At 34.3% G+C, this 22,884-nt stretch overlaps 1 protein-coding gene across 1 annotated transcript in view; it reads right to left on the minus strand.

Moving 5' to 3' along the window:
* Positions 1–22,884, minus strand: part of Camta (Calmodulin-binding transcription activator) — a 547,021-nt gene that overhangs the window by 130,605 nt on the left and 393,532 nt on the right. Inside the window, exon 23 of the mRNA XM_089636714.1 lies at positions 17,136–17,255. Coding sequence (XP_089492840.1) covers positions 17,136–17,255 — 120 coding nt within the window. The remainder of the gene's footprint in view (positions 1–17,135; positions 17,256–22,884) is intronic.

Consider the following 22,884-nt stretch of genomic DNA (forward strand, 5'->3'; position numbering starts at 1 on the left):
GGTAGAATTAATAATATATTGAAGAGTATAGCATGATAAAAATTCTCCTTGGACCATATACAATATCTGTGTACATTATTATTTATTAGCGGAAAAATGCAAGTCAATGTTAGACATTGTATCATTGAATAGCATGTTAACATGATCCGTATCAGACTATAGAATGTGGTAATATGTCCCATGGAATTGCGTGCCGTACGGCCTCGTTAGATGATACCAGTTACTACAGCATTGCTTAGTGCTTGTAAAGCGTATCACAGGACCATGGGACACGAATATGGTAAATGCATGTAAATGTCATCATGCAAAATTAATGATGATGACGATGCATGTGGTATGGGTACACAAATGCAAAAAAATACAGGAAAAGTATTCCAAAATTCACACAAATTCAAAAAAAGTCTTTCTCCATAACCGCAATGGAGTTTATTTTCCGCAACTAAAGTCTCTCGTGTGCGGGTACCCACAAGTTTGTCCATTTTTTTTTTTTTTTTTTTTACCTTTATATATTTTCATTTAAAAATATAGATATAGGAAAAAGCATTTATCTTAAATGTATATTAAATTAATACCGGAGTAAAAACTCGTGACTTGGGTGTAATATTCGATGAAAACTTGACATACATTGCACACATTAAAACTAATAAGGCTTTAAAGATGCTCGGCTTCTTTTGCAGAACTTGAATTGAATATAAGTTCTTAAAATGTATTTTAACGCTATATATTTGATTAGTTAGAAGTCAAGTGGATTATAATTCACCCATTAGGTCTCCTTTGTATAAAGTTCACTCTAACAATATAGAACGACTTCAGTACAAATTTCTTGGATACGTAAATTTTAAACTCAAAATTCCAATTGAGTATTTTATGTCAGATTAATGAATCAATTGCATCTAATAATGCTCTCTGACAGAATTATGTAGGACCTGGTTGTATCACACAGGGTCATTAACAACTCAATTTACAGCCCTGCCATCATCGCCACTATTAAATTCCATGTACAGACTAGGAACACAAGATAAAATGTTACATTCTTCAGCAGTACATACACAACCTACCATACTACCAGACACACTCACTAACCATTAGGATGCATGATCTAGGCAACAAGTTTGTGGGTACTATTGATATATTTATCTACTATTGACACCATAAATTACCAGAATTAAGCGTAATCTATATCAGCACTGTGTTGAATTCTATAAATTTTAGTAGCGTTTGTAATGTAGTTTTAGTGATTTGCCTTACATGAAATTTTGTTCTAGTTTCTATTTTATGTTGTGTTACTGTTACATGTTTTACTAATATTCTTTCATATTTAGTTTATCAGCTTAAAGTTTTTCATATTTTACAAACTTTGTGTATAATTTTCGATAGCTCACTATGTATATTTTGTTTTTATAAACCGTGTAAAAGCCCAGCTGGACTTAAAATCAAATTAAAATAAAATTTACTTTGTGGCTTGCCATAATTACGGTTTAATATAAAATAGAAAAGGACTACGTGATAAATTTATTTGGTTATTCAATATACTAGTATAGCGCTTCTTGAAATCAGAAAATCCTGTATCTGCATTGAATAACAAATAAAATGTAGCTTATAGTCCTGTTCTAGACAATTAATCGCTCTTTTGTCGCCGTAATTCCCCAAATTACCACTTCCTGTGTGTTGGCCACCCACTTCAACCAAAACCTCCTAGATCACAAGGCCAGGACACTCATTCAAAGCAGCCTCCTAACTTGTTTTATTTATTTTTTTCAATTTATTCTTATTTATTGAAACATCTTAAAATGTTGTACTTAATTTTTAAAAATAATTAAAAATATATTTTTTGATGTTCTCATATAAGTTAGGCGGCTGATTTGATTCAGTGTCCCGGCCTTGTAATTTAGGAGGTTTTCCTTCAAAACCTATATATTTATGTCAATATTTTGTAACTAATTTTGGTTTTAATATTCTCCTGATGAAGTAAAGTGGAAAACCGGCTGAGCAATTGTGTTAAAATAAACTGGTTAAAAATTATCTGTACTTATATTAATAACCAATAAAACATAATTAATTATATTATGTAAGTACCTACTTATTATGTTAGCTATTATGGACTACATCGTTCTGATGCAATTGGTTATACTCTAAAACACCCATTAGTATCAGTATCAGAGGCGAAACAAATAAGAAAGCCATTATAAAAAAGTAATTTACCTGCCATTTTTTTCTACGTAGGGCTCACTGTACAGTACAGTGTACGTATGCCCGGATTCAAGGCGACCTTAAACACCACATAATTGAGGAATAAGCGCAGGTAAATTGTGCACGAATTTGTCGCAAACATCACCGCGTACACTTTCCCACCGCGTACACTTTCCCATCGCGTACACTTTCCCACCGCGCACACTTTCTTACCGCGTACACTTTCCCACCGCGTACACTTTCCCACCGCGTACGATTACCCTGTGTGACTCTACTGTAATAATATAACACTGTTTTTTTATAAATCAAATAATCCGTAAACGAGTTTGTAGCTTTTGGGAATGCACGGACCTGCCTGGTTTTATGTTTTCTGTAGATAAAACCTATCTTCTAGCATTTGATCATTATTTCCGGATTGCGTTACGTTTAAATTAAGGAAAAAATACTATGAAAAACGCTTATTTTTATACGCAAAACTTATCTTATTCCAGGAATCATCGATTTAGGAAATAAAACGTCTGAAAGGACTCGTTTTCTACTTCAGTTTGATCTTTTGTTCTCGTCCTATCTGATATTAAAATCTCTTTAAGGTTCTCCTCAGCGAAGCACCAGTATACCCCACATTTTAGTATCACTTCTTTTTTCACCAATTTTTACGAACAGTTTTCAGATTAAGGCGAATTATTGCAAGTCAAATGAGGAAATCAGACAGAATTGTAGGTAATTTATAAATAAATTAAATATTCAGATTAACACTTGGGTGTTATAGGTACGCACCAGAAAGGAGACGGTTGTTGGCTAAACCTATATTATAGGTTATAAAAAATGTAGTGCTTCAAAAAAAGTATGTTGTAGTAGTAGATTTCTTTCTGCAAATTTGGGGTACATCGTGAGGGTGGAGGGAGTGGCTTGGGAAGTATGTGGGGAAAAGAAAGGTTGAGAAATACCTAACTATTACTAAAAACAACTAACGAAATTTCTTTGTTATATGTACTGCATATAATATTATATGTATTATGTAATTATATGCACAAAATTAAGAATAGAAAGATCGAACTATATATTATTATATTATAAACCTAATTTTGTTTTAAAACTAAATTTATTCCACACCAAAGTCTAAATCTGCTTCTTATCGATACCATGTTTTTATTTATGTATTAGATACTAAAAAGTACAATTACAGAATTGTGAATCTTTGACTGTACAACTGGGAAGGTTTTCCGTTTCAGGACGATCAAATCGATAGGTTTTTCTCATATGAAGTGGGTAATGAAACACAAATACAAATCATTGGAAAAATTACTTTTTACATAACTTTTTAGATACTTTTTATTGCGTTGATTATCATAACTACAAAAAAACGTAATCTTGGGTTACCCTGTTGTAATATCCTGATGGCTAAATACTGCAAAGCTGCAATATACCAGAGCCTTAAGATTATTTTCTATTTGAAAATAAAATTGGTTTATGGCTTAATATTTTTTTATGATGAGTATTGAAACACTAAAGATATTATTTTCAATCTGCAGTGCAGCCGAAGCAACACGTTTCGACGATTACTTCAGCAATACACATTTTGTTTTAACAGCACGCCAAAGAATTTTCCAATAACCGTTCGTCTGTCAGTGCAATTTTTGTTTGGTGCAATTAAACCCGATTGGCTACGTGCCAGATACAACGCCATTCGCAGAAAACCATTGACAGTTAAGAAAGGTCTTAAAAAAGCACATACATACCTATTGTGATAATACTGCCCTTTTTCAAGATCTCGTGATTTAAATATTGTCGGGGAGAATAAATTAATACATGACTATTGAATTATAGTAATAGTATATTGTTTTATAAGATGACTGGTAGGAATGAAATACGGTCTTACACACGACTTTTATACCTACTTTTATCCCTCTTTTTCTCGGTGGTCTCTTTCATACATAATGCCAGACGTATGTTTTACTTGAGATATTACTTCCGTTTACCGTTTTTTTTTTTGCTTACATCTGCAAATTAAGTTCGAAATTTTGACGACAGCAACACGGATTAATGACTTTTACTATTTGGTGACAAGATCTAAAAAAACCGCAACTTTAAAACATTGAATTTCCTTATCTTATTTTAGCCACGCAACGTTACCCATAGTAGGTACGCGGTATACAGTTTAAAAATGTTTCAGTCTTTACTGATTTACAGTGGGGTTACACACTCATACCGCATTCATGTCGCCAATTTCCAAAAGATTTTACGTCTCCTACCCCCCTTACTTATAAGCGCGGAGTAAATATTACGCGGCGCGTAAGATAAGAACAGTGAAAAACTTGACTTATTACCATTGCGTTTGTTAGGTTATAACGGTCTTAAACCAGGCTCGTGGTCGGCTTTACCACACCAACCTTGAATGGGCGTGTAAGAATGTAATTGATTTCAGACAGGCCAATGGAATTAATTTTCTGTTCAAGACAGAATTTGATATGTAAAAAATATTGATTATTTTTATTTTATTTACTTCACGCATAACATACAGGCCAAAGAACACCATCTGTTTATTCATTCATTGACTTTATACATTATTCAATGTATATTATTATATATATATAATATATCTATGCCCATACATAATTCAAAACCGAATCAATGTAGAATGACATTTTGCTATAGTACGTTAAATTATGCAGGTTATTGTTAATGTAATTCCCGTGTACTATCAATGTCTCCGTGAAAGCCGGATATAGGAATTCCTGATAGCAGGATTATGGAGGTTTACGTTCAAACTATTAATTAGCTGCACGTGTAATAACAAATTTGTAATATACACCTGGTATCGCTATCCGAAAATCATTATTCTCAAAAGATTCTTGAAAATATCATCATCTATACAGGGTGTATCGGCACGTACCCGACAAACTTTAACCAGCTATTCCTTAGCACATTTGGAGTAAAAAATGTTATGGGCACTTTGCTGTCCGGTAACATTTTTTTTAATGAAAAATTTACCATTCATATTTTCACCACATGTCAACAATGTTTTATCCTTTGTCAAAGTTTGAAAACCCGTCTGGCAATATTTTGTTTCGTTGAATAATGTATGTACGTACCTACGTTGGCGCGCTTTTACAATCACAACGAAATGGCACGGCACCATTCGTCTCATTTTTAACTATTATTATTTAGTGTGTACGAAAGAATGAGGACACTTTTTGACACACTTGCTAATAACAGCTGTTGAACACGAGAAACAATGCAAATGACAGTGGCGGAGTGTGGATTTTTTATTTATTTTTTTGTTTTTAATGGAAAAAAAATGTTACCGGACAGCAAAGCGCACATAACATTTTTTACTCCAAATGTGCTGAGGAATAGCTGGTTAAAGTTTGTCGGGTACGTGCTGATACACCCTGTATAAATAAAAATGTAAATGTTCGTTTGTTCACAATCTTAAATCTCCTAAAGTTCTTCACCGACTGATTTGAAATTTTGAAAAAACATTTCATTCGAATACGCGTGTTTTTATATACCTATATTATATATGTCACCTGTGACAGGTAAAAACATGTTTTTTAAAAAACGCCATTTGTTGGACATAAAAGCAACAAGCGCTATTGTTTCTCTATCTGCACACACAGACATTCGCGTGTTTTTATATATGTCACCTGTGACAGGTAAAAACATGTTTTTTAAAAAACGCCATTTGTTGGACATAAAAGCAACAAGCGCTATTGTTTCTCTATCTGCACACACAGACATTCGCGTGTTTTTATATATGTCACCTGTGACAGGTAAAAACATGTTTTTTAAAAAACGCCATTTGTTGGACATAAAAGCAACAAGCGCTATTGTTTCTCTATCTGCACACACAGACATTCGCGTGTTTTTATATAAGTCACCTGTGACAGGTAAAAACATGTTTTTTAAAAAACGCCATTTGTTGGACGTAAAAGCAACAAGCGCTATTGTTTCTCTATCTGCACACTCAGACCACAGCATCGCGTGGCGGGGAACAGCTAGTATAAATATGTATTTTTTTTATTATAATAACGTCAATTTGTAACACTCACTCAACAACTTTATAACGTGAGGCTAAGAGAGAAGAATACCCTTAGTATCGCCCTGGTAAAAGAAACTTCATTCAAAATCAAAACGTTTGATTTAAATGGCTTTAGCTGTTTCTGGTAACTGGATCTGAATGTATAACCAACCCAACCTTCCTCCTTTTCAACTCCCCCTCCCCCCTTCTCTACTCCCTTCAGTCTCCTGGAGACTCCGGCTCCGGACTGTAGGAATGCTTTTCCGAATTCTAATTAAGTTTTTGCTATATTACATCCTAGAAATATATAATAATTATAAACAATATTAATAATAAATTTATGAGAAGCCCAGTTCTAAAAGATGTGTTAGAATTTTTGCCAACATATTTTCCTTGTAAATTTGAAAAAAGCAGTGTCCGTAAAAATATTTAAATTAATATAAGACTAAAAATGGATTTATAATTATTAAAATAGATTTAAAATTATTATTCTTATATCTTTCATCAACTTGATGCTTGAGTCTATTTTATATTATGAATGTTAAGAATCACTATCGATTATTCTGGAATCAATTATGTTCCGCGTGCTCTGATTAGGCAAATAATAATGTACAGAATAGAAGCGAGAAATGCAACAAGAAATAAAATGCAAATATGCAGTCAATATTTAGTATAGAGAATATTAAATTCAAGCTAAATATTATCGTATCTTCTTGCAAGCTATTTTTGCATTAAAGATATTAATAAATGTAACGTCTATCAAGGTCTAGTCTAGGTACTTCATTTTTAAGACAAATTGCAAATTTTTGTTTTATTGTGGAGTGAGAACCAATATTCGGCACAACTATTGGGGTAGCTATTGTTAACCACTCGAGTGATTTTGCAAAATGTCTTGAGTGATCGCACGCCATTAATATGCCATTTTTGACTAGCAGAATTGGCGCATTTATGATTTCTTAATATTTTTTTTATAAATCCTAAAAATATAGGATAAACGTCGAAATGTAGATGAATTCATTTGGCTATATAGCACTATACATTTATATGTTTCCGTATTAATATTCAGAATATTTTTTTCTTTTAAATGATGGTGAGAAATTTCCAAATCGAATGCCAATCACTCGACGCATATTCCAGTTATTGACGCGAGCACTTGGGTGGTTAACAGATAGAATTGGAAAAGGATTCTGACTGAACCTTGGTTATTATTTTCGATATTATGGCCTTGAGACAATGCTGGTTATCAGTGCATCGGTTTTCTTAACAGACTGGGAATTGGGTGGAGGAATGCAGGAACTTGTGTTACGGAGATGCGACAACATCATTATAATATTAAAAGAGTTAATAATTGTTGAGAAGTGAGTTTGTTAAGAGCTTCACAGATGCACTCATAGAGGGCAGTGCAAAGAGCTTGCTTGGAAGTCTGTAAGATGGCAGCTAGTGGCCAGTAGTCGCCAGGACCAGTGAGAATGCTCCCAGACAAAATTACTGTTCCCAGATCTCATTTAGCCAGCTTCTAGTTAGGTCGACTATCTAGTCACCAATGTAATACGTGAAGTATTAATAAATCCCTGATTTATCACAAAGAACCAATTATTTATAATCTCCTTCCACGACGAGTTGGAGAACTGTTTGTGGGAATACAACAATAATAATCATGTTTAAATTAAAAAATACGACGCATGCATGTACGTAGGTAGGTACATATATATATAACAAACAAACAACAAACTTCTATCGCTTTATCTCTTCAATGAATACTGTCATGTGGTATCCATCCACACATCGCTACAGGATATGTTGAAGGCAGAGATAATAGCAGTAATGCTTTCATGTAACGATAAATATATATATATATATCATCGCTCCTGTAACGATGTGTGGATTGAAGAGATAAAGCGATAGAAGTTTTTTGTGGGCTTATCCGCGTGCTTTAATTATGTTAAAATTTTTCAAATATCGTAAATTTAATTTGGCCTGCCAGGGGTCTTATGTAATTTAGCAAATAATCATCAAATAGGAAAAAAAATTAATATAGTTTTAGTATCTCAGGCGTATCCGGGTAATAACTCGAGTAAATTTTTGAATTTTAAATAGAATAATAGAAAATATTAATAAGTTCAAAAATGAAAGAAAATATGTCTATCTCAATTATTAATGTTTCTTTTTTTGTGACTTTATTGAAATATTTAAAGAAAGATTATGTTTGCCAAACAATGTACATGTTTATATGTTTATAAAACTATTAGCACACACGAAGATGTGAGCTAACTTAAGATTAATAAATAAATAAATAAATGAATATTTTGACAAATCTGAGAAGTATTTTTTGAGCATTTTACACACCCTGTACCGCTTAACTGCGGTGGCGCGTTACAATACACGGTTAATGCATTCCCGCCTCCTGGCTGGTAATGCGATACCGCCAATCAAAAGGTATGTGTGCTGCATACCACCCTGTACCTGCCTCAGTACGAACAGTAGTAGCATTATACAGCATAATGCTACGTATACTACGCGAGCCAACTGCCGAGCTGTACATCAACTTATGGGAAAGGAACGAAGCAACCGCAAATGGCGCGAAACGCCGCTCGCAGTTGCTTCATTCCTTTCCCGTTATTCGTAGGTCGGCTCGCGATTCGGTTCGCAAATAGATACGAACCATGATACACCATACAGGGGTAGATACAGGGGGTGGGAAAATCAATCGCTCTTGGGATGTCACTCGCGGGGTAGACTATTAGAAGGGTAATGGAAGGATATATATCACGTCATTATTTCGTCATTTGTAAACCAGTGCTATCGATACATTTTGCTCGTTTCAGCTTAGTGGGTAATAAAATAAGTAATTTCAATAAAAAATCTGTATAACTTAACAAAACATTCATATCGAGATCTAGAACAAAACACAAATGTCATCGCTTCTGAATATACATAATAACACATTTCATGGATTTGAGCGTTTAATGACGTCACATACATAGTTGTCAATCTCTCAGTCCGATGATGTCTCGCAAGGTTACTATGACGTCACGTTAGGAGCATTTAGATAAATAGTATGTTGTTTTTTGGTGAAATCATTTTTTTTTTCAATATCAAGTTGTATTCAATGGTTGTACAATATATTTATGTACAGTTAAACTTATATACACGGTGTCCGGAAACTCGTAATACAAGCGGGAAACTGGTGAATCTACATCACATCGGAATTGATTTTCTGGAACTTTTTAAAATTTTATTTGAGCTTTCGTCTTCGAGTAAATCGAACCCTAAATTGGAATTTTTACGTCAAATTTGAAAACAATATTTCGCCAGTGGGTTAATATCAGCTGTTTAATGTGGTATTTTAAATGCTCAGATGCTTAGATTCGGTTCTAAAAGCTTTTTTAACCCTTTGATAACCTAAAAATTTAAAAAAAGTTTAAATAATCGAAATGCAAAAATCGAAAAAAAAAAATTTTTGGTTTCTCCGTGTAATTTAGATTCATCAGTTTCGTATTTCGTATTTTCACATATTCATAAAGGATTTTATTGGGACATAGGTAACTATGTTATTATTTAAAAACCTACAATAATAAAACATGGTGTTCCAAAATAGAACCTTAACCCTTGGAGGGCTGGGTAGGCTAGTTTATGACAGATCGTAATATCATAACATGTTAGCAGTAAAATTTCCTTAGTTTTCGAGAACTTGGCAACGCAATAATCTGACAAGTTATATAATATTCCAATTCTTGAATTATTTAAAGTATAATAAATACTTGTGACGATTTTAACAGGAAGTATTAATAATCTATTGTTCAGTGTTCCCAATAATAGGATATCTGTGTCAACAATTTTATAATATTTGGTTATTAGTATATCAGTTAAATTTAAATTTTTGAAATTTAGCTGGTTATTAGTATATTATTTGTGTTCCTAGATCTGTTATTATTTTTTATTTATTATTTACAATTTTGTATTTTTTGTAAATTTCTCAGGCCACGGGTACAGAACCCTTAGTTTCTTGTTTTAATATTTTTTATTATTATTATAATTTTAAGTGAAAATCTGTTATTGGATTTTATCTTTATTATTTATTTTATTCTTATATATGTAAATAATCTGTTGATTTTCCCAAATAAATAAAATAAAAAATAAAATAAAAATAAAAACAATAATTCGGCCAAGTGCGTCGTGAACTGACCAACTGTGTCAATAATCCATCGGCTTTACGCCAATAATTACACTGATTGTGATATAATTCGATATAATTGAACCGATAAATCATTTCATCAATATACCCCATTGCATTTCCATTATGATAATATCATTATAATGGGTCACATGTCTTCATATTAGTGAATTCCTGTTACCTATAAGCAAATCTTGCTGATGGACGATTGGGTAGACTAACTAACCGAATAATACGGATTATTCGTAAAATAAAAAGTATTGCTGCACCTGTTGAGTTTAGTAGGTAGGTACCTAATCTTTTTTTTTCCATTCCAAAAAACTATTAGAAATTAATGTGTGCATATTGGGTAAAGGTTACGAATTCCGCTTCACGGTAAATACGCAATATTTCACTTTCAAATAAATGGATTTAGCTTTATTAATTCAAAACATGATTTATTATGTCGGGGGAGACGGAAAAATACACGCTTTTAATTTTAATTTCGTTTATTAAGTCACTTACACGATATGTCACACGAGATTTCAAAGAAACAAAATAATGTGACATTTTCCGGAAATACCACAACTAGTTATTTACCTAGCCAGTGCGCGGGTTAGGTACATTACCTACCTAGGAACTAATTCAGTTAAAGAAAATAAAATCTTGATAATATTAAATTAAGGTAAATATTTACCTACGACTATCGTTTTTTACACGCATTTAAAAATAAACAATCATTTGATTCATCTTAATGACAATAAACAACAACTTTTTGCATTTATGATTTTGAAAAATATTGATATTTAATATTATTTACGTAAATAATAATTTACGAGAAAATTTTCCGTACGACACACCATTTTGACACACCGAGTTCTCGCATACTTCGCGTTTGTTATTACGTAGTGTAGGGCACTGCCAACATAACAATTAAAAAACACAATCGGAAGCGATAAACGCCAAAAATTCAAATATAATTAATATGGCAAAACGGTTTTTTATATCATAGACAGTGAAAAACATTTTTTTTTAAATGATGTGTTAATTTATTTATACATAAGAAATATTGTAATTAAAAAAACCCGTTATTTATTAAAATTAACGTATTAAGGGAAGGTTTTTTGGTAAAGGTTACGAATTCCGCTTCACGGTAAATATGGAATGTTTACTTTGAATACTTGAATTTAGTTATATTATTAAATTATTACTAAAAGTTACTTTAAATGTTGGGGAACCTTTAATAACGCCTGCTCGCGTCCCCTTTAGAGTTATATCCCAGTTTTCAAGTAGTTTGTGGGCTACGCTAGGTTTGTATAGACTGGTTTGTGATTTAATTCTAATTCCTATTTTCCATGTTCTAACCTAACCTAACCTAAACTACCTAGACGGAATACGTTTTATCACATTTTATTCTATTTGTTTGTTATTCGGGTTATTTTATTTAATTATATGTTGATTATTTGTTATAAATAATACATTGACTTACATATTAATATGGATTAATTATACACGATGATATTATTTACTTTATATAGCAATACTAATTTTTTTTTGATTGGCAGCAGTGTCTATGAAATATTTTGTAGGTATGAATTACGATATTATGAATATAATCCAACTCTTGATATGAATATAGTCGCCGTCGGCGGCGCCGCATACTAATTGACATATCGCGTAAGTGACTTAATAAACGAAATTAAAATTAAAAGTGCGTATATTTCCGTCTCCCCCGACATAATAAATCATGTTTGAATTAATAAAGCTAAATCCATTTATTTGAGAGTGAAATATTGCGTATTAAGAGTGAAGCGGAATAAGAGAAAATTAATAAAAAAAAATGTGTAGGAATAATTTTTTTGATAGATTTGTATCAGACCACATTTATTGAAAAAAAAACTTATGGAATATGTTTTCATAAATCATAGTTCCATGGTATGGAACAATGAGAAAAAATCCTAAATCTGTAAGTTTTTTTATTTGTCTGTTTTTATAAAAGATTATCATCACCTTAAAAACACCCAACATAATTTATTATTTACTAGCTGAAGTCCCCACAGCGTTGCCCGGGCTTTACATAGATTTTTTCTAAATCAGATATAGACAATGACCTTCCTCTTGTTTTGAAGGTTAGGTGTGCAAAATTTCATCAATAACGGAATAAAACTGTACATTTTTATAAAAATACAAATCACGCCGCCCGCTACAGACACTCTTCTTTGTATAAACAGAAAAATTCTACCACATAGAAGTTAACACTTTCATAAGAGTATCGATTTTCCTGAAGCGAATACTTCCATAAAAACTTTCAACATCATTGACAAAATCCATCATATTTTCGTTCAATTTCACTTTTTATAAAATAATGTTACAATTTTTTTTTGTAATATCTAAATATGAATTTAAGCCCTAGGAAAACAGTGAAAAATTTTAGAAATAATCCTAACTCCTGCCAGAACTTACCTCTTCATCTAAGGATAGAAAAAAGAAAAGTCTAAGTTATGTGACATCATGTATTTAAAAATCATCACTACGCTGCCTTAGTTCTTGTATGTTCAATAGACCATTTACCAAATTTTACAGGAGACGTTTTTTTTGTTTTTACAGGCAAATTCTAAAAAATTCTCGATTTTGGTCATTTCGTTTAATATGTATGTGTAACAGGAAATTATTAAAGATCATTTTTCGAAGATTGAAGCTATAATATGCCCATATGACTTTAAAGGTGGACGTTGAACATGGCTTGAAAATGATGAATGATTATTTTGGATATTGAACATATCGTCTGGAGATTGAACAATTCGGCTCCCATAAGTTTGAGGTATTTTTTGTTCAATTAGCCAATTAGTGGTAAATTTTATATACAGGGTGATTTTCAGATTTCAAATACTTTACTTTTATCTTAGTTAGTAGTTGACTTAAAGTATTACTTTAAAATATACAAACAGAGTCCTTGAGTTGATTTTTCACAAAAATTGCTCTATATAAATCATCCAATATTTTGTAAGTTTGAAAACAATGCACAAGTACAAAGATACCTACCGCTAATATACCTCTATCGGTTGTCGGTGCATGCGTGATGTGAAATATTTTTACATCGTACGTATTACGGCCTCCGTGATCTAGGGGTACTCTTGACTACAAATCCGGAGGTCGCGGATTCAAATCCCGGCGTGCGCAAGTAAATTTTATTTGATTCATTTATGTTATTAATTTCACAAATTATTCATTTAAAATAACATATAGTCTATTTGCGGCATGTTCCAGAGAGGAAGATATGGTTTAAAGACCACCATAAGAATTGAAATGGCTTTAGCCGTGTTTGGTGATCAGATCTGAATAGATACTCACATACCATCTTTCTTCTCCTTCATCCTCCTTCCTCTCTTTCTCCTCTCCATCTCCTTCCCCTCCACACTACCTTCAGCCTCACAATATACTAATATACCCCAATAGGGGATTCCATAGTCTCACTGGCTCCAGATGGTTGGGAGCAGTTTAAACTGTGTGCGGTATTCCATAAAAAAAAAATCCCGAGTAATGCGTAAAATTATTGAAGTTCAATTTTCAGTTGAAAATTTGTTTTTTTTTATTGTTTCGTTACCTACATTTGATAAATGTAATTTTTAAAGTTTATTTACTTTAGAAAGATTTTTTTTTCTTCTTTTTAAGGTCTTATTTGCCGTGAGCTTATTATTTATGTTGATTATCGTGGGTAAAATATTATTTTTTTAAATACTTTCAGCTCTTAAAATCCTAAAATTATAATATCCCGCGATTTGGGTTATGGGTGTGCGCTATTTAACATTACATTTATTGTTGTTAGTCGTTTGCCTAGTTGGTTTTATTGTAGTTCCTACATAAGAATATGTTTATTGTTTTTTATGTGACTAAAAAAAACAAAAAATCAGAAACTTCTATTTGAAAAATTCAAAATTGAAATATTTGGACTTCGTTTTCATCAGCGATCTCAGCAATGATAACGGACAAAATATGTGTCGTAGATGTCTTTCAATCAGACTATGAGGACCGATGAGGACAGTCGACTTTTTGCACATTTCCATTTTCTGGCTCTTTTATTGTATTTCTTGAATAAAAATAAGTTTTAATGCACTAATATAATTTATTTATACTCATTTTAGGTAAAAGTCCTAAGTTTGTAAATAAATAATTGAATAAATAAATAATAAATGAAGCACCTGTATATTTGCCTAGCAAATTCAAGAAATACATGTAAAATATGGTGAAAAAGCCTATAAATGACATAATTTTAAGATTTACCTTTCTATTTGAGCTACTGTTCTAAGATTTATTGATTCTGGAGTTGGTGAAGTCATTTTTTTAGTTCAATAACAGTATATATTCGCAATTAAACGTATTTTTAGTGAAACAATTTCGTTGTTAGAAAACAACTAAAAATCAACATGGCTGCACATTTTAACTAGCCGGCTCCTGATTGGTTGACAGTGGAGATTGAACATTCAAGACATCAACCTTCTGCGGGATGTTGAACAAATATCTATGAACTTTTAAAAAAATATTATATTCATAATTTGAGTGTTTGAATGTTCAATATCCAGGAGAATGAACAAATAAGAACTGAAACATTATTCCGTGAGTGGATATTGGCACTCGAAAAATGCTTAAAATGTCACTTAAAAACCAAACAATATGTTTTTTTTGAACTTCATTAATGCGCAATAGGCTAATGAACATATTGGCATTCATAACTCAGTTTTGCAAAAAAAGGTCTATTGAACATACAAGAACTAGGACAGCGATTATTGTATGATGTGATTGTTGCCTAGGCTGCTGTGTTAGTTATGCAGTGATAATTAATAATTAACCCTAAAGAGATGGCAAAGTTTGGGGGACACCCACTTACGCCGGGGTTCGCTATCTCTCTAAAGCAGAGGTTCCCAAACTGTTTAACCCCGTAGACCACTTGCCAAATATATTTTTTCCGTAGACCCCCTGCCTGCCGAATATTGAATTTTCCTAAAACTATTAACGTCCCATGTGATAATCATTTCTCATTTTCGTAAGAAGATTCCCTTCCCTTGCCTGTCCAACAACCGGGTGGCGGTAAAGTTCCTCTGTCTTTACATTGTGCAGACAGGGGCACCCTTGTGAGGTATTACACTAAATGAAAATGGAGCAGGATAAGCAATGGGAATTTCTTTCTGTAGCTGGCCCTACAGAACTGCCCCTTAAGTTCTTTGCTAGCGCTTATTCCGATCAGTTCTTCTTGTCATATGATATCTGATTCTTCAACATTCCACTTCCACAGTCAAAATGTCCTCAAACTTAGTTTTGAAGTGTGTGTGAAGTACATTTAAATGTTGAACGTCATTATTACCCTGGTTGTTTTTCAAAAACAAGTTGGGAATCTAGGAAAATTCGCGGCTTCCGATGTGCAATGTTTTGCTTCAATATATTAATACTGACGAGAAAAGGAACGTATAGTTTTATTTATATAGGTACCTCAATAAACAACTTTACGAAATATAAAAATACAAATATCAAATAGTCTATTATAAGTCTATTATTAGTATTACGTAAACTGTGTTATTTGTGTTAGGTGTATTGTGTCATCTACGGAACTCCTAAATGTTGACTTAAGGTAAATGGGGGTCCATTCGTATGTACCCCCATTTTAATTTCATAGACCCCCAAATTTTTTTCTCGCTGACATAGACCCCCAGCAAGCCGATATCGACCCCTGGGGGTCTATATAGACCACTTTGGGAACCTCTGCTCTAAAGTCACTCCCTCAGTATAACCTGTGCTGACTGTGAATTAAGTAGTAAGTGTGTATGAGATAATTACCCAAAGAGACAGAAAAATTTGAGGTACACCCATTTCATCCACAGCTATCTCTCTAATAACACTTCCTCAATCTGACTAACGTCGCTGGGCGCGTAATACCTCCAATGTAATTCTTTAAATTTTGACATGAGAGTGAAAAAACTTTTTTAAACAGGAAAATGAAGGGAGACTGTGATTTGTTTTGTTTATTGTAAACATTAATAATCATTATTCATACAGGTGACCGAAATTCCAAACGTTTTAAGGTAGTTAAGTTAAAAAAGGTGAAGTGTTTGTATGGGAGAATAAATATTATTATATGAAAAATATTTTTGTATGGGAAAATAAACATTAGAATTTCGAAAAAAGTTATTTTTCTTTTTTGCTTCTACCACTTGTAGAATCACCTCCCAAAGTTAGCGCACTTTATCTCCGGACGCCCTGTATAAATTAATATCATTTGGAGGTCCACTTTCATTTTCCTGCTTCAAAATTGTTTTTTTCACTCTCCTGTAAAATATTATAGTGTTACATGTACTGGTTGTGAAGTGGCGTGCATGGGATAATTACGGTTAGGTTAGCTATCTCTAACGTTAGGTTAGCTTTCTCTCCACTGCCACTTTCTCACTGTAAGTATGTATTTATTTTTCTTATTTATAATGCTCTCAATAACATGGATTTTCACCATTTTTTTTAAGAAATTTCATTTACATTACATTACATTTATGTCCAGAAATAGAGAAATGGTACTAAATAACGACAACATAAAAAAGTAAACACAACATAGCAGAAATATACAAGGGCACTTGAGGACAGCTTTAAGGCTATTTTGTGACACGCGTAAAGATAGTCGATAATCTGTCTGTAAGTGATATTAGAGATCGCTAGAGACGTAAGAGTTAACTCCTTTCAACAAAGGACTACAATATACTTGTAGGTTTAGAGTAATGTGTGGTGCGTTACCTGTGCTGGCTGTGCAGTGGTGTGCATGGAATACTGCCCCCGAGAGACGGCAACCTTTGGAGGGCAGCCACTGGCGGCGGGGCCGACTGCCTCTCTCTTGCGGCTCGCTCGTTCTGCAATCTGGTAACAAATCAAAAATGTAAGAACCTGGGATATTGTCTGAAAAATTGCTAGACATATAATTAAGCAAACCCAAACAAAAACACCAATAGGTATATTGTGTAAAAAAATTCTTATCAAACAGCCTTTGGCCCATTGTGTTCATCTCCAGGTAAAGTATTCCAACATGTTCAGACAGAGTTAGCAAGAAAGATGTGTATATTGCATTTCTTCGAACAGATTCGTAAAACGTTTGAAAATTCGGCTTTTGTGGAATGCATTCATTTCAATTAATTCCAAGGTTATCTCCATTTCCAACAGCACATATTGTACTGTTTTATCTCCCAACCTGCAGAACTAACTTGCCACTAGTCATGCTGGTGGGGAGGGCAATCATGCTGTAGAACAAAATCAATTTAGATAACAATATATTTATTTATTTTATTTATTTATTTATTTATTTATTTTTCATGTTCTCCGTAAAACGGTTATTCACCAATACATTATGGAGAAGATTACAAATTAGACAAAAAGTATAGCAAAACACATAAAAAGGTCAGTTTCACTACTTTGTGACATACGTCAAAAGATAATTGTTAAACTGCCTGTAGGTTACGTTAAAAAAGTCGATGGTCAATGCAGACTCGTTGAGCAGTTCAGTCGCTCTGTTGACTGGGGCGTTCTGATAGGCAGAAGTCCTCGCTTTTGGAGCATAAAAAAGGGTATGGGACCTTCCACGAGTATACTTGTCTGGGACATATAAGTTAATCTCTTTCAAAATAGGTGGATTATGTATAGTTCCAGAGATTATCTTAAAAAAATGTTTTCCTAAAAATATTTTTCGGCGGGCTTCTAATGTATTAAGATCGAGCATTCCTGCTAAGAATAAGGATGGATACAGGAAAGGGTAGTACATATATTCCCTCATATATAGGTAACGCATGAATCTCTTTTGTACTTTTTCTATTTCGAGAATATGGTTTTGCTCGGAAGGGGCCCAAATAATGGAGCTATATTCCAAGATACTGCGAACAAGTGCTTCATACGTTCTTCGGATTGCGATTCCGTTGGTAAATGATCTTGAATTACGAAGAACAAATCCAAGCATTTTGTTGGCACGGGAGACAATATCAGATATATGGGATTTGAAAGAGAGATTTGCTTAAAAAATTACGCCAAGGTCTCGAATCTCATTTTTACGTGTTAATTCATGTTTATTAATGTGGTAGGGGAACAGGAATGTATCTTTGGACCTTGTAAATGTAACGACACTGCATTTCTGAATACTGAAGGGTAAGTTGTTCAGTTCCGACCATTTGACAAGAGAATCAAGATCGTTCTGCAGAAGAATGGAATCGATGTAACTTTTGATTGCTTTGAAAAGTTTTATATCGTCAGCAAAAAGGAGATATTTTGAGTGGTTTATAGTGTTGCCAATGTCATTGATGAATAGGAGAAAGAGAAGGGGTCCTAGATTCGATCCCTGGGGAATCCCGGAGTTAGTTTTGTATTCGTGAGAGATATGGTGTCCGTAACTGACATACTGACGACGATTGCGTAAGTAGCTAGCCACAAAAGCGAGGAAATTCTGAGAGAATCCGATGTCACTTAATTTTTTTAATAAAATATCATGGTCGACTTTATCAAATGCTTTCTCGAAGTCTGTATAAATCACATCAACAGGTACAAAATTTTCAAATGAATTATTAATATAGGTAATGAGATTCATAAGATTTGTTGAAGGTGACAGTGTGGGACGAAATCCGTGCTGATTTTCGGTGAGTGCGTGTTTTGTTTGGTTATATATCTGTGAATAAATTATGGTTTCTAAAAGTTTTGCGGGTGCTGACAACACAGCTACAGGTCTGTAATTATCTATTTCTGACTTTTTTCCTTTTTTATGTATAGGCGTTACTTTCGTTAGTTTCCACATTTCCGGAAAGATATTTTTGCGAAGTGATAGGTTAAAAATATGTTTTAGAGGTTGAACAAAATAACTTGCATATCTTTTAAGGATTATAGGTGGAATACAATCTGGGCCGACGGAGTATTTAGGTTTTAGCTTATGGAAAGCTGTAATAATATCGTCATCGTTGATTTCATGAATTTGTACAGGTAAAGAGTTAAATGACGATGAAGCTATAGAGGATATGTCAAGTTTGGGGATATTGTCGCTAAATACTGATTGAAAATAGTGTGCGAAACCTGCGGCGATCTCAGACGATCCATCATATTTATTGTCTTTGTAGTCCATGTGGTTAAGTTTGTCACAGCCGCGGCGTTTATCGTTAGTGTAAGACCAAAATCGAGTTGGGTCTGTTATTATACTGTTCTCGGCCTCACGTGTAAAGTCAGTGTAGGCCTGACCAATTAACCGTTTGATTGATTTTCGCAAAGTTTTAAAGTTAGCTAAGGCATGTTCGGATTTTGTTTTTTTCCAAAGATAGTGCATTTTAGTTTTTTCTCGTATGAGGTGAATGATTTCCCCATTAAACCATTTCGGATATTGTCTAACATCTTTGAGCATACGTGTAGATCTTTTCTTAAAACAAATGTTGAAAATATTATTGAGCTGTTCATAAAACATTTCGACAGCTAGATTTACGTCAAGGCAATCGTAATGATTCCAGTGATGTTGTTCTAAGGCATTCTTAAGTGTGTTATCTGAGCTTTCGTGGAAAATCCAACCCATGTTTATGTCTGGAGGCAATGTGTCTGTTTGTATATGTGATTGAGTTGTGTAATCGAATGTGAATGAAAGTGAAGGGTGATGAATATCCTCTCTGACTAATGGGGAGTCATGGCGGCAGATAACAGCATTTTTAGAATTTACATTACTTAATACTAGGTCTAACATGTGTGCATTTATGTTATAAACAGTGTTGAATTGTGTTAAATTATAAAAAGAACAAAAGTAATCGAAAACGTCAATTGGGTTTTTCCCTGAGGGAAAGTTAAAATCACCGAAAATAATAATATTTTTTGATTGTAACTTTACACTTTCACTTATAGTTTTGTCGTAAAATAATTGATACTGTTCAGATGTTGTATTTGGAGGAAAATATACAACACATATATAAATGATGACATTTCTATGCGATACTTTCACCCACAAGTCTTCACCTTGGGTTTCTATGCAGTCCATTCTTTCCGCGTGTGAGTGGCTGTCAGCTCGGAGGGCTAGGAGAGTCCCTCCTCCGCGACTGCCTCTATCCTTCCTGTAGACGTGGTATAGGTTTTCGAATAGCTCCGACGAAAAGGTGCTTGAAGTTAGCCAAGTTTCAGTAAGAGCAATCAGAAGTGGTTTCTGGCACATTACGTTTGTCATGAAGTCGATAATTTTATTATTCAGACTTCGAACGTTCTGGTATACTCCACTAATGTCTATCTTTTTCGGACGTCGTATCGACCGTCCTAGTTTGGGGTCGTGGTCTCCGAAATGACCATTCGTTGAAGGCCACGTTTTCAGGCCAGATCGTGGGGTCCAGGAAAAAGTGGAAGTAATTTTCCGGTATGCCTATTTTGAAGGCAGCATAACGTTCATGCCTCGTAACCAGTTTTTCGACAGTGTAAATTAAATCCGGCTTCTTCTTTTTTAAGAATGAAGATATATTTTCTTCTGTGGTATTCGGGTGAAACATGAATACATGCAGATGTAGGTTTTTGGGAATAGTGACCAAGCTGTCGTCGATAGACCCTGTCCCTTTACAGATTGGCCGAGATCGTCGTCTACCGTTGACGAGGGCATCGCTATACGATGTTATTGGCTGGGTTGGCAGCTTGGGCACAACAGGCTGTATTGTACTCTGTGGTTGTGGGGGAGAAGACGCCGCTGCAGCAGATGTGGAAGCAGAATGTAGATCTTCCTCCGGTTTTCCTTTTTTAGCAGTGGATCTTGTGGTCATTTTGCGAGTAGTGAGCGGCTGTACGCCGCTAACGGAAAGGTGAGTCTGGCCGGCTAGAGCGGCTAAGGTAATAGCAGGAGCGGGGGCGGGGCCGGGGGGCCCGGGCGGTGGAGGTATCCCAGACGGCTGCTTAGTGATATCGCCGTACGCTGAGCGCACACACACATTTAAGTCTGGCGCCGGCGCTAGTACCTGGGGAGTACCTGCAGTTACGTTGTACGAGTACTTGCATGAAGGGCACACAATTTTAGCACTACCGTCACTTAAAATTGAACGAATCGTGGTCAGTTCGCTACCGAAACCCTCGATTTTGCCACTCAAAACATCGACCGTTTTAATCAGGGACTGAATGATATCACCAAACTCTTCCATTTTGTAAATAGACTAGAACGAACGATTAAAATGAATACTATCGAGAGCCGATGACAGAAGACGTGCGTCGCGTGTTGCGTGCGTATTGCTAACGCTGGCTAAACCTAATAAGATACATCAAAATAATATACTACGTAATTGTATGTCTTAAAAGGGCTTACAGAAAAGTCTGCAATGGTGTTTGTCTATCTCCTAAGGATAACCACCAGCAACGCTGGTTATTTTAGTTATTTTATAATTTATTGTTTACTTCTTCTTCTTTATGTGCCATATCAGGTCCCCCCGACGTTGGCGATCACTCTTGAAAATGTCTCTTTGTCTTGCGCTGCCCGGAATAGCTCCTCCACACTTCTAATGCCGGTCCACTCTCGTATGTTTCGCAGCCAAGACATTTGTCTCCTACCAGGCCCTCTGCGACCCTCTATCTTGCCTTTCAAAATTAACTGGAGCAAGTGATACTTCTCCCCTCGAAGTACATGACCCAGATATGAAATTTTCCTGATTTTTATTAATCTAAGCAGTTCTCTCTCTGCTCTAGCCCGCCTGAGAATTTCTGTGTTGGTGATCATGTCGGTCCATGGTACTTTGAGTATTCTCCGGTGAAGCCACATTTCAAAAGCCTCTAACCTGTTCATGGTATTTACTTTCAAGGTCCATGTTTCACATCCATACAACAAGACCGACCACACATAACATTTTAGCATTCTCTGCCTTAGTTTTAAGCTGATATTATCATTGCAGAAGAGGGATTTCATTTTAATGAACGCAGTTCTTGCTGCTTCAATTCTGCACCTAACCTCTACATCTGGGTCAAGAGTCTCCGTGAGAATACTGCCGAGGTATCTAAATCTTTCGACCTTTTCGAAATTGCAACCATTTAACTGTATCACTGATTCAGAGTGATCTAGTCGTCCAAAAGTCATCCATTTTGTTTTATTGACGTTGATTGTTAGGCCCAGTTGCTCACCAGCATTATTAACAAGATTTAATAGGTCTTGGAGGTCATCGATACAGTCAGCTAGTAATACAGTATCATCTGCGTATCTTATGTTATTAATGACAACTCCGTTGATCTTAAGACCCTTCTCAGTATTACTTAGGGCTCTTTTAAAGACATAGTTGGAATAGAGATTAAACAATAGTGGCGACAGGATACAGCCTTGTCGTACTCCACGCTGAATGGCAATTGCATTAGATCTCTCATTCCCATGTCTTATTTCTGCTGTTTGGAACCAATACAGGTTTTTTATGAAATTCTGGTCTTTGGTGTCAACGTTACAATCCGCAAGCATTTTCATTAGGTCAGCATGTTTTACCCTGTCAAATGCCTTTTCGTAGTCAATAAAACAGGCAAAAACTTCCTTTCTTTGGTC

This window comes from Hesperophylax consimilis, chromosome 10 (assembly GCF_061612785.1).
Source record: "Hesperophylax consimilis isolate HC1 chromosome 10, BYU_Hcon_1.0, whole genome shotgun sequence".
Lineage (NCBI taxonomy): Eukaryota > Metazoa > Arthropoda > Insecta > Trichoptera > Limnephilidae > Hesperophylax > Hesperophylax consimilis.